Consider the following 13,640-nt stretch of genomic DNA (forward strand, 5'->3'; position numbering starts at 1 on the left):
CCAGGCTACCAAGAGGCTCAGCTCTTGAGAATTCAAAACACTTTACTCACTTTTAAAAGTGACTAACAACCACCAGCAGCAGCCGCCTAACCATTCCAGCAATCACCTGGAACCACTGAGATGGGAAAACAGTTCCATGCACTGCCATAACTGATTGGTGGTATTGTAAGAACTTAACTGGAGTTGTCTAGAAATCCAATTCATTGCCAGAATTCTAAATAAAATTAAATATTAGAGGACAGAGCTGTGCTTACTCTTACCTGAAACTCACCCTTGTTTAAAGCCAAAGCAGGGATGCTGTATTTACATAGCAGCTGCCATAAATACACATGTTAAGCTCTGGTTTAAGACTTTTTTAAAATCAATCTACTTAACTAAAATACTGACCACAAGGACATTCAAGGAGAAAAGAAGTATTTCCGGCTGTCTCAGTAGAGGACATTGCCCTTTCTCTTAGTTAACAGCACACACTGAAATTGAGCTTGGATGAAACCCACTTCACAACACAACCCTGGTACCTCCACAAGCAACAGGCCATGCTGCCAAATGCCTGCTTCCTGCACTACCACTGGAGATGATTTTTTGGGGTGCTAGTGGTACAAGGGAGGAGACTGCAACACTCTGTGTTGCCACAAGTCTCTGCTGGGAACAGCCTAAGCTCCACAAGGAGCAGGACAACCTCCATACCCCACTCTATTCTTCCCCATCTGAGGTCCAACATGTTAATTCCTCGCAGAAACCCTGATCTGCCACTGCTGTATTTGCACAAAGAGATCTCTGTAAATCCTCTACCTATTTCAGTCTTGTACATCCCTAAAGCTTCCCCTCTTCTAGCTTATTTCAGACGACGAGAAAAAGCGAGCAAGAGCCAAATGCTGAATTTGGAGCTTCTGAGGTGCTGTGAAAAATATGAATGTGAATGACCTTGCCAGCCTAACTGTTCTGCCCAAACTGATTCTGGTCATACTGCACAGTGTTCAAATGTTACAGACTACTGCATCTTCACAGAGAACGTATTTTAAACTGGGCACTGCTCTCCAAATCTTCTTTATCACAAATTCCTTCCAGAGTACCTCCCTGTGGAAATCATAACCTCTGGGTAGCACCTTGCCACAGTAGTGGCACAGAAGAAAAAAGCAGTGACTCTGACCTCAAACAACTCCCTTTCCTGGCTTTATTTCTGTGCTAGAAAGAAGTAAAAAAAAGGCAACCCTTACTAGGCACTGAAAGCCATTCAGCTGAATTGTCCATCTGACCACGTGCTTACAGTGAATCTCCACACAGCCTCGCTCCTTTCTCCTGCTCCTCTGCCCTCACCAGTCACCACCAGGCAACACCTTTTATTCACTCTTATGTTCCTTACTATGTTCCAGCTCCCTGCACAGCCTTGGCTTCTATCCCACACCAGCTATGATCTGTCTATTGTTTATTCCATGTACAGAACACGTCCCCCTTCCCTCCCAAAGTGAGGCACAGAGCAGTTCCTGCGCTCCAGCAGCACCAGGGCAGGGCTCTCCCAGTGCTTTGTGAGGGAGCAAAGAGGACAATAATCAGGCATCAATAGGCCACTCTGACCAGCAGGAGCTCAGCAGCAGGACAATACAAGGTAGCTCAGCAGAAAACAAGGAGTGGCGCCTGCTGTGCCAATACCTACAACTGTGATGCTTTCCTTTTCTGTCTTTCACCACCTTAAATTTGGAGCAACATCTCCACTGGCCTTTGGAAGAGAACAGCTCTCTCCTAAGTGAGTACCTGGACCTGCTACAGCCACCAAAGCACCTCCCTGACAGACACAGGGTGGTGATCCTCTTGGAGGTTTTCCCTCTGCTCAATTCCACAGGTGTCCTGGCCCTCCCACAGACTTGGGAGATGCTGAACAGAGGAATCAGTGCGGAGCAGGCAGTGTGAGTGCACACGTACTGTGCGTGTGTGTGCCTCTGCAGGGACTGGGAGAGGTCAGTGTGGAACAGGGAGAGGCTATGTTCCCATGTCCTAAACTGCAGAGCAGAGAGCAAAACTCAGGTTGTCCTTGGAGCTCCGGGTCCAATCCTTTAGAAGGAAGGACAGGGTTTACCTGATGTGCAAGTTAGCTCCTCCTTGCACAGACCTAGTGGGGCACTCTGCAGGTTGCTGCACAGAACAAAAACAACACTAACACACTTTCCTGTGCCCCCCTTAATCCAAGGCTAAAGCTGACAGATACAGACCTAATAAGAAGCAGTCAGTGTTCCAACATGACAAATTTTTTGCTATGTAATCAAGGATTGAGCTGCTGTGGTCCTGCCAGCACTGGTGGGTCATTTGGTAATGCTTTATGGGCCAGCCTGGACTGACTCAAAGAGATCTAGAATGATTAAATGGCAAAAATCCTTGCTCTTACTTTCTCCAATCCCTAGTAAGCATAAAATGGGCTGCAGCACACTCCTGCCTTCAGAATTGCAGAGTTTAATTTGAAACAGGAAATAGTATCCAAGTATAACAAACATGGCAAGGAAAATAAGGGCATTTTGGATAAGAGCTAGAAAATCTCACATTATTTAGTTACATGAACATCTGGACAGTTCTTAAAACAGTTGAAACGTTGTACAATCAATTTCTTAGGTTAATAAAAGAAATCACAAAAAAAAAAAGTATGAAAACAAAATAAATGTTGTGTTTTCTCTAGCCCTTAAGCCTGGTTTGTCCAACTGTTCCTTGAAAAAAAAAAAACTATGGCTTGGAAATAAGCAGAGGGAACACCAGACAAGGGCTCTTCCAGCAATGATAAGTGAATTCAAGTCTGGCTTAAATAGAAAATAGAAGCTATTTTTAAGGTTTTGTCATCACAATCCATGCTAGTGTATTGCCAAAAACAATTCTCTGACATTTGTATTTCACGTGTGCAGAACAGGCCTGACTCTTAACCTCTCTGACCATTCCAAAAGGTGAAGCAGGTTGTTCTTCATCTCTGAGAATCAAGACCTTCCTAGCTGGGCACTGTGCAATAAAGCTCAGGAAGCCAAGGCAATGTAGACATAAGCTGCTAGCACAAACGTGTGTGTATTTGTTCACATTCCTCCAAATTATACCTGGCTACTGGTTCTGGGATGGTCCCTGGGCTAACTGGCACCTGAACTCCCTTTTCCCACTCCTGCCTCCAGGGATCTGCCAGCACATAGTATTCATCAGGGTTCAGCTGGAAGGAGTCATGTAACTTCATGGCAGTGATCAGGTCCGTTCTGAACACCTGCAAAGAGAGTGACCAAGAGAGAAAAATAGAGACACTGACATTTGATATTGACACTCTACGATTCACAGCTTCAGGGTAACCATGGAGCACAGTGTGGAACAAGGTCACTGTACCACCAGCGCACTAGCCCAGCCCACTGCAGAACAGGGTTTAGCTTCACGGCATGGAAAGGGGGGACTGAAGGCAGAAATTCTGACAGGATGACTTCCACCTAACTGCACTACAGGTCCTGGCCCTCCTCCTGGCACTGGAGACTTGTTCTACAAGGTGTTACCCACTTTCACCTCCATATTGGCTGCAATAAAAGCTGCAGGAGCTCTGGGTTGTAAAACGGCAGCACAAGGAAGATTCATTTTTTGCTCCCACGCTTTTTGCATTTTTTATTTTTTTTTTTTTAAATTATTGGAGCTCTGACTCATACCAAGACATTCTAGAAATTCCCTGTGGTAGAAATCAAGGCCTGATTCCACCATGACCAGCCGCAAGAGGAAATTTTAAGGAGATGACTCTTTGTGCAAGTACTTAAAAAAATAACCCAAAAGATTAAAAAAAATGAGACCCAAACTGGAATTCTGGTGGCAGCTCCCCGTTCAGCACAAGTATTTATTCCATCAGCTACAGACACCTCTGTGTCACAGCTGTGTTTTCCTTTGCCTTTGCAAAGGCATCCATCTCTAAAGCCAGCAGGATGTTTGGCAACCTGTGGGCTAGCAGCCATGAACAAGCAGCCATGCTGTCTTCAACAAGACACAAATGAAATAAAAAGGGATTTACTCCTGTGGCAGGCCTGCTGTGGCAGTGCTGTGGCAGCTTCAGCCTGTTGGCTTTGCAGAAAGCCGAGTGCTGCTACCACAGGCATCCCAGCTACAAGCCTGCACTTGCTGACGCGAGTTCCAGCCCTTCCCACCCTGCTCCCTGCAAAAGGCAAGGCCCTCCTCACCTCCACAACACTAATTTTTAACTACTCCATGCCTCACTCAAAGGGAAGGGTTATAAAGCAACCAGGTGACAGAAAATAAGCACCACCAGGACAAGAAGACGACAGGTAGATCTCCCTGCAGACTTCTCAGTCCATGGTGGTCCGAACCAACACCCACAGAGCCCCACGCTGCAGCTACAGAAGAAAAGACTCTGGATTTTCAGGGCAGTGCTCCTAGAGTCCCTTATGAGGCTGCTAAGGGGGCAAAGTGACCCATCCTCCCAGCCCCAAAAGCAAGGGTCATGCTATTAGCTCAGCCCCTGCCCGGTGCTGCTTGTGCTTGCAGAACCAGAAGTACACATAGAGCTACCCAGGCAGCCACTTCTGTCATCCACTACTCACACACCTGGAAACCCCAGGGAAGGATTTCAGTGTATCTGATGGCTAATTACACTTCTGAGAATATTTTCAAGTGTGATTTGCCTTGCCACACTGTGCATCTTGAAACCTCTCCTCCCTCCCAATACACACATACTGTCCCACTTCTGTCTAAGTATGTTTCTGTTTCTACTCTGGTTTTGTCATTAAAATAAAATCATGACATTTTTCTTAACACTTGTCTTGACATGTTCAGAAAAACTGCCAACATTAAAAAGTAAAGAAAAAGACTGCCTTAAGAAGAATAGGGTGAATGCTGGTAATGAAATATAATGAAATGTTTAAAACAATTCAATTACAAGTCCTGTGAGGCTTCAATCAAGAAATGAAAAGTAAGCCACAAAGTAAATGGGCTCACAAAACAAACAAGCACAGCTGGCCAGGGGATTCTGCACTTTTAAGAGACTTGACTTAAAGCAATCGAAAGTCAAATTAAAAGAAGACTAAAAATATAAAATGGGACAAAATCTCGTTCAATCTCAGAGCCAAAATAACTCAGGCTCTCAGATAAATTTGTCACAAAACTCCCTCAGAAGCAAAGCTAATGCAGCACCTGACAGGTAAGAAACTCTTTCCCAGGCCAGTGGCCCCATGACACCATTCTTTCTGCTCTAGCTGCTGATGCAACCAGAGTGCCTGGAGGAAAGCAGAGCTTACAGAAGTGCTGGCTCTCAGACGCACTGAACACTTCAAAGCTAAAGGGTAAAACCCTGGCCACACTGAAGTCAGTGGGAATTCTGCCACCAACTTCAGCGAGCCCAGGATTTCACCCGGGGAGTTTCTGAGCGTCACTTTCCTGCCAGAGCACTTCTACTGCTGCGGCGAGCTGGGGCAACGCAGCGGGAGAAAGGCTATGGAGCAGAGCTAAAGGGAAGCACAAGTTCATCCAGACTGAGGAAACATGAGAGAACAGCACAAGACTGCAAAGATTCTGACAGCAAAAGCAAGATAAGGGAGAGAAGAAAACAGAAGCACACAAAACAAACAACAGCAAGACTCGTAATTATCTGAGATAATTTCCTGATAGCCTTTCACGAGGTAGTTCTCAAAAGGTGTAAGGGGTTACTTCTAAGGGATGCACAAAAGATAACTAAGGAAAACAAGCCCATTGCTAACAAGAATAAATTTACCAGGGATCTCCACATTCACAAAAAAAAAATGTCTTTAATAGCCAACAATCAAAGGAGTTTGGAAACCACCAGTACTAGCCATAGTTCACGCTGAACGATGAATGGGACTCTCCTTGTGAAAACTCTTCTCTGAGGCTTAGGAACACTGTCATTAGGGGGATTAACAAAGCAGTTTTTCCTCAACACCACTCACTAATGTGTTAGGAATACTTGTACTGGGCAAGTACAAGAAATGAGAAATACCATCTCCCAGAGCTAATCCTTTCTTTGCAGCTTCTACAAAGCCTGCAGTGTAGTATTTTGCCTGAAGACAGGAAGATTCAGCAAGAACATTTCCAAAGAAATGGATCACATTTTGTGTGTTACTAATAGCTGATCCAACCTGGAAAGTTCAAAGATTTTTATCTCCCCTGATATTATTTCTTCAAAGCAGTAGACGAGACAGAACTGTCAGGAAGCAGATTTCTAGTTTGACAAGCACTTTAGCAAAGATCACACACACCAAGCCCCAGTACAAACTATGAAATAAATGCACCTAATGTAAATTTCCACTGTTCACAAATCAAGCTGCAAATAAACTCTGATGCCTAAAATAGCACAAGAAAGACTCTGCAGCTATGCTGACTGGGTGTCAGACTACAACAAAATTCACAGATAGAAACTGGTGGTGGCAGTAGCTGTGCCAACAGCTGAACTCTCTAATCTTCAGGGCAGGGGGAGGGGAAGAAGGGGTGAGGGAGGGGAGGTATGTGCCAGCCAAAATGTAGCACAAAAAACCAAAATAAAAGACCAAAACAAACAAACAAACAAACAAACAAAAAAACCGTAAAAAATTGATCCATTACCAGAAAACATGTATGTATATATTGTGTGTACGGGTACTTTGAGAGATGTGACAAAATACAAAGTCAAATTCCAGAAATACCTCAGAAGGTTTCCGATCTTCATCTCTGGAACATGAAGTCCTACGACGTTGAGATCTGGAATGCTGAGACCAGGTAGACAGACCTAGGATACAGAAATTATAATTTGCAGGCTTCTGTGATAAACCTCCAGAAAACTCTTCCAGAATGAACCAGAAAATAAAAACCACTTAATTCTAAATTTCTGTGATCACTCTCCTGGGTCTGTTTTGTTTCTCGTTTCCTAACTGAGGAAGTGTGCACTGCACTTACCTGCCTTCCACCCAGCATTTGAAAAAAGCCACTTCATAACATCCTTCCCCCTGAGCATCAATAAAAGACTTCCTGCAGGTTAATAACTGACCAGGAGCTCTGCCAATAGCCTGGGATGTACCCTTTGAAGTTAATGTCCTAGATAACTACACTGGTTACCTGATTTCTGCTGGCGTAAGCCTCTGCAAAATGAAGCACGCTGCCACATACACACAGCAGAGCCCACAGAACAAGCTGTTGTTTCTTCTCCCAAGCAAATCTCCCAGTGTGGTTGTACGGATTTTTGTCTGCATAATTATTCACTACATTCCAAACAAATTGTATCTTTTTGCCTTGAAACCGTTTGACAGACTCTCTGTCAGCTTTCAGAAATATTGTAACAGGAGGAAAGGAAAAAGAGAAAGAATCTGCACTCCTTTGACAAGATAGTGCTTTGACACCAGAATATATTATACCTGTGCAAATCAACTAATTTCAACACAGTAAGATTTACAGGTGCAGCAGGTATTTTCCACTGCCAACTACACAGCACTAATAAAAAAAAAAAGCCAATAAATCTTTCTGTATTGCAGAGATGAAAGAGTTGTATTAGGTCTATGTGATAGGGAGGCTAAGACCTATGTCATTAACTCAGAATTTGCAAATCTGTACATTAATTGTAGACAAATTGAAGCAGACTGATGCTAAGGCCTTCCCACACTGCTCATTCTTTCACTGTCTGTGCACAAACATGGTAGGAGTAAAAAGGGTAAGGCTACAGTCTGTAAGAGCAGCACTGCCTCACACCAGAAACCTCTCAAGGATCAGAAAGCCCTGTTCAAAAGCACAGGATGGGATAACTTCTCTATTAAAAATAAAAAAAATAATTTTAGAAGTGAAGTAATTGTGCAAGGCTTTCATTGGAAAGATATGACAGAACTCATTATGTTTTGGTTATGTTTGTCTTCTCTTTTCAGTTAGTGATACATTAAGGAATCTGCCCCAATAAAACCTCTCTGGAACACAGCAATGAATAACACCGACATTACACAGAATATGCATAATGGTCAAAACTGAAGCAGCATTCCCAGCAAATAGCTAAAAATCTCATGTCTGTAAGAATAAAAACCTTATTCTCTGTAAGAATATAGAGAGGATCATTTTAAGCAAATGTTAGTGTTCTAATATAAAAGATGCTGAAGTTATCAGCACTCTTCCTTTTTTCTATGAAGGGAAAAAAAAGAAAAAGAAAAATAGTGACTGACTGCCATTTATTAATATGTGAGAAAAGTAGACTCTCAAGATCATTTAATTACCATTCCATTTAAATGTTACCTTAAAAACTGAAGAAGAAACACAAGCAGGAGTACGAACTTCTTGTGAGGATCCTGTCAGACCATCCCCAAACCCTACTTAAGGTCAGAAGGGAATAAGTAAAATCCCTCACAAAAACTGTGAGATATAGAGCTAAAATGCATGACAAAAAAATCCAGATTTATTTCCTGTAATGCAACAATGTAAATATTAACATTTTAACACTCAGACAGATGTGATTTCTTTAATCAACAGCCTCCCTAGAAGATACAGACCACATACATACCCACACAGATTAATATTCAGTTCTCATGGGTTCTGATATTTTCCATTGGCAAGACATTAATATCTGACCAACTAGCTGCCACTGAGGTGTTCAGCGAGTTAAACCGCTGTACCAGCCAGTCAGCACCAGGAAATTTCCAATTCTTTTGTGGATCAGAGCAGTTTTGTACACTGTTGGACCCAGGAGAAAGAGTCTGCATGCAAGAGAAAGAATTAAGAGCAACAAGCTGTATTGGCAAGGTGTGTGTGATTCAAGTTTCTGTGAGAGATGAGCTCGTGAGTCTGGAGGCTTGAACACAGTTGTTCCCAAGTAAAGCAAGCATCTGGCAAAATTAGTGTAGTGGCTAATGTAGTGTGATGTACTTCTGGGTCTTTACCAGTGTCCTTTAATTCAGTTCTGATGACAACTTGTCATAAATTGAATTAAAAAAAGAGTATGAGCAGCTTTTTCCAGGTCCCTCCCACGCCACAAAGAAGCTATAAAGGTGAGGAGTAAGACAATCCTTGCCATATCACCCATCTCCATTTCCTCACCGTGTCATCTTACACATCAGAACAAGTGTCTTAAATGCACACTTCTATGTCCATGTACACAAGGGTTTGGTCACTGGATTAATTAACTGCTCCACATTTCACGAAAGGCTAACTCCTATCATCAAAACTACAGGAGCTTCACTTTAAATGTTTTTTAAAGTGCTATATGAAAGCACACTACGTAAAATTTCCATGCGTAAGAGACAAGTCAAACACAGCCAGCCTCCCTCAGGATCTGTTACAATGAGTGTTTTTTCTACACCAACTACCTCGCTACACTAAATAAGGAAAGAAAGTTTCTCAGGTAGTTCTGCAGCTTCCCTGCACACAAAAGTGGTGAAGGCACAGTGGAAACACTGTTGCTGAAAAGGCTGAGGGATTTTTCTGAGCAGTGTAAACTACACGATACTAGGAGAAAACGGTAGAAGAATTCCTCATGGGACTGAGGTTTTACTACACACTGCAGCTAACAGATGACCTTTGGCAAGGGCTTCACGTCAATAGGGAAAACATTTACTCACTGAATAAACAAAGCCAGACTATAAGCCTTGAATTCATAGATTCAAACCAGCACCACTGCTTAGACAAGAACGTAAGAAACTGAAGGAACCAGCCAAATGACAGCAAAATATCCAGCCCATAACAGGACTGAATCCAGCTACCTTTGAAATCCCAAATGAGAGTTTCAACTCTGCTTCCATCAAAGCCAATGGCAAAATGTCACTGTCCTCACCAGTGCCAAGCCCGAGTCACGGAATTTCCCAAAGCTGCTCTCATTAATAAGCCATCCACCCACTCTGCCTACACCAATAAAAGTGCAAGAGGAAAATTAGAGATGTTATTTGTCTATTAAGCATCCTTTCCGTATTTTCATACCTAAGCCAGAAAGGGACCTCCCTGAAAGCAGAAATTCACAGCCCATTACACCTACTTCAGTGGTTAATGATCTGATTTGTACATCTGAATGCATGAAGAAAGAACCATCCCTGGGTTATACAGAAGGCAGAATCTACTCTGTTCAAAACAAAACACAGGATTCAAAACAGCCCTTCTGCAGCATAATAAGCACATGAACCTAGTTCAGCTATTTCAGAAAGATTCCAGACACTTCACCAAAATCTTTCATTAAATATCCAAAATCACTGTGTTCATCAAGTTTTCTGAGTACTAGCCCTAGTGCCAAACTGGATTAGGATCACCAAGACCAGAAAAACAACTAAAGATCGAGACAACAATTAAATTTAGTTATGGTAAAATAAAATTAAAATTTAAAAAAATCGTCAGGCAAGTCTGAATCACTGGGATTTGGAAGATATAAAAGTTCTGTAAGATACCGTTGTATACCTCACGAGAAGAATGAGTTTCACAGCAGATGGAAAAACAGTGAGATGTTAAGAGAGCCCATGCTACCGTAAGCCATGTGAGAAACAGCAAATATGAAAAATATACAACTCCAAGGCATGAAGCCAAATAAACATATCTAAAACATGCACTCTCACCATCACTAGACATCAGAGATAAAAGGTATCTTATTAAGTGCTACATGATTATGGCAAGTCTAGGATCAACACAGTAGCCTACTGAGCATCATCACTCTGGGAGAGAGACCAAAATAATTTGGATTCTTTTACAGTTCAAGTTCTTTCAGATGACCAAGGTGTTTATGTGTTTTAAAAGGATTTCATCACTGCGAACAACAAGAGAGGGATCATACTCCTATCACATGCTCTTAGATTTCCTTTTGCATTTATCCACTTACAGACAAAAAGCAAAAAGAAATCCCAAACCACAAAAAAAGTGAAATCCTCAGCAAGGGAGGCAGAGCTCTAACGCACCACTGGTGCTGCAAAGGACTTCTCAGATTCAAATAGGAATTTTTTCTGTTCCCCAAGGCTGCCATGAACAGTTCACACTGTAAATACAGTGTTCTTATAATACCGCCACAGGGTGTATGTAGCACACACGCCTCCTGATAATAAAAGAAAGCAATCAAGGAGTGTGCATTCTTTTTCCCCACTTGTGAAGAACACACGCTTCCCAAAAGGAAAAGCTTAATCAATTTTAACTGCATCATTTTATTAAATGATCTGTCAAGAATACGTTTTCATTCCAAAAAAAAAAAATCCAATCAAAACAGAAAATTGCTTGGAACCAATAAAACAATTCAAACCCTAAGGGAATTCTACCCCACAACTAATACACTGCTCAGCATGAGCAGAGAAGTCTCAGCTATTAGGTATCATGCACAAGGCTGCTGTAAAGCCACCTGTAAGGCACCCAGCTGTGTCCCCGGAGAACTACCTGCTGCTACAGCCTCTGAATAGTTCAAAGCCTCAGATCACTGCAAACACTTCTCCCGCCGTAAATACACTCCTGCTACCCCGCTACAGCAGGCAGCACAACAGAGCAAAGCAGCCCTGACACAGATCCATGTCTGGCTGTCACTTCTGCTTAACACCAGCCTTTCCAGAAGCCCGTGCTGCTCACTCTGAGACCAGCCAGGTGCCGCTGCCAGTGCTGTCAGAATGGTCTGCAGCCCGAGGAGAACACAGAGGGGCTCAGTCTCCCCATTTAAGGCCTGGCCCACAACTCCTTAAAGCAGGGGCTCCATGCCACTTAGAAACATCTCCATGCTTGGCTCAAATTCCAGCACAAAGCAAGCAGAAGCAAACTATTCTGTGGGCAGTTTCCATTATGTCAGGTGCAGAAAGAGCTGGCTGGGCAGAAGTCTTCAGGCCTTATCACAGAGAAAGCAGCGTGCAAGCAAACACAAAGTAAGACACCATTTCACGTAGCCAAATCTCCTTTCTCACTTTTCTGTTGCTGGAGGGTTTGCCCATCTATCTTCCTTATCTTTATAGCATATTAGTACACAATAATCTCATTCAAGATCAAAACAGAAGAAGGAATAGCCTTTTATCTCTTGTCAACAGCAATGCTACTTGAAATTTACTATCAGTTGACGACTCCCCAGTTGCAGCTGCTGAACAATGCCTCGATCCATACGATCTCTGCAGTGCTTTACAACACCACAGCACAATTGCTCAGTCTCTGACACATAATGAACCATCCCTGCAGCTCCCTGCCACAGCACTTTAACACAAGTTCCCGCCTGTCATCGCTGTCCTCAGTATTTGAATTTTATCATCTCACAGAACACACACATAACCACACACAGGTACATGTCACTCTTACAATAGTCAGGAATTCCTAGACCTCATCTTTTTCAGCACAAGACCCAAGTGCCACTCAAGCTCCCCAGACCAATTCCCATGGTAGCCATGTTTTACTATAACAGTAAACTGTTTCAACTCAAGTTTACCACAGGTTATCAAAGTCAGTTTGGGCACTTCCCACTCCCAGGCTAATAACATGATATTGTCAAGGCCTTCAAAGTCCAGTGGTGTCCAGGTGTACTCAATCTAGCAGTCTTGTAAAGAAAAGTTAATATGCCTCTCCAAAAATTAATCAGGGTATCACAGAATGTACTGAGTTAGAAGAGACCCATCAGGATCATGGAGTCCAACTCCTGGCCCTGCACAGGACTAGCCCCAGAAGTCACACCATGTGCCTGAAAGCATTGTTCAAATGCTTCCTGAACTGTCAGGTAGGTGCTGTGACCCTGGGGAGCCTGTTCCAGTGCCCAGCCACCCTCTGGGTGAAGAACCCTTTCCTGATATACAACTTAAACTGTTTACTTCATGCCATTTCCTTGAGTTCTGTCCCTGGTCATGAGGGTGAAGGGATCAGTGCCTGCCCCTCTGCTTCTCTTCAAAAGGATGTTGAAGACCACAATTTCTCCCCTCAGTCTCCTCTTCTCCAGGCTGAACAGAGCAAGTGACCTCAGCCACTCCTGATACGGCTTCCCCTCAAGGCCCTTCACCATTCTTGTGGCCCCTCTTTGGATGGCTTCTAATGGTTTAACGTCTTTTTTACGTTGTGGCACCCCAAACTGCCCCAGCACACGAGGTGAGGCTGCCCCAGTGCAGACCAGAGCGGGACAATCCCCTCCCCTTGCCCACCTGGCATTGCTGTCCCTCATGCCCCCCAGGACAGGGTTGGCTCTCCTGGCTCCAGGGCACTGCTGACTCACATTCAAGTTTCCCTAGACCAGGACCCCAGGTCCCTTTGCACAGTGCTGCTCTCCAGCCTCTCACTCCACAGTCTGTATGCACAGCCAGGGCTGCCCTGACCCAGCTGCAAAATCCTGCACTAGTCCTTTTTGACCTTCATATGGTTGGTGATTGCCCATCTCTCTTATTTGCTGGGCCTCTTTGCCCTGAGGAGTTGACAGCACTTCCCAATTAAGTGTCCTCAGCAAGTTTACTGAGTATTCCTTCTAGTCCTGTGTCCAGGTCATTTAGGAAGACATTGAAGAGCACAGGGCGAGGATGGAGCCCTGCAGAACCTGGGCACCAGTTGATATTACACCATTCCCTATAATCCTTTGTGCCCAACTCATGAGCCAGTTGCTCACCCATTACGTAACACAACTGTCCAGCTGTGTGCTGACATCTTGTCCAGAAGGATCTTACGAGAGACAGTACCCAAAGCTTTGCTCAAGTCCAAAAAGATTGCATCTACTGGCTTTCCTAGATCCATTAAGTAGGTCACCCTGTTGTAGAAGGATTCAACAA

At 43.6% G+C, this 13,640-nt stretch overlaps 1 protein-coding gene across 13 annotated transcripts in view; it reads right to left on the bottom strand.

The window, feature by feature from the left end:
• Positions 1–13,640, bottom strand: part of JADE1 (jade family PHD finger 1) — a 116,177-nt gene that overhangs the window by 13,554 nt on the left and 88,983 nt on the right. For 9 of the 13 annotated variants that reach the window (XM_014254780.2, XM_088057143.1, XM_005525543.3 and 6 more), the window contains 2 exons: positions 6,642–6,724; positions 3,069–3,226 (listed from right to left, as the gene is read on the bottom strand). In XM_014254780.2, the coding sequence (XP_014110255.2) occupies positions 3,069–3,226; positions 6,642–6,724 (241 nt within the window). The remainder of the gene's footprint in view (positions 1–3,068; positions 3,227–6,641; positions 6,725–13,640) is intronic. The other 4 variants (XM_088057147.1, XM_088057144.1, XM_088057145.1 and 1 more) reach the window with 1 other exon arrangement.

The sequence above is a fragment of the Pseudopodoces humilis genome, chromosome 6 (assembly GCF_049639895.1).
Source record: "Pseudopodoces humilis isolate 2021_Gansu_Grassland_sample_001 chromosome 6, ASM4963989v1, whole genome shotgun sequence".
Taxonomy (NCBI): Eukaryota; Metazoa; Chordata; class Aves; order Passeriformes; family Paridae; genus Pseudopodoces; species Pseudopodoces humilis.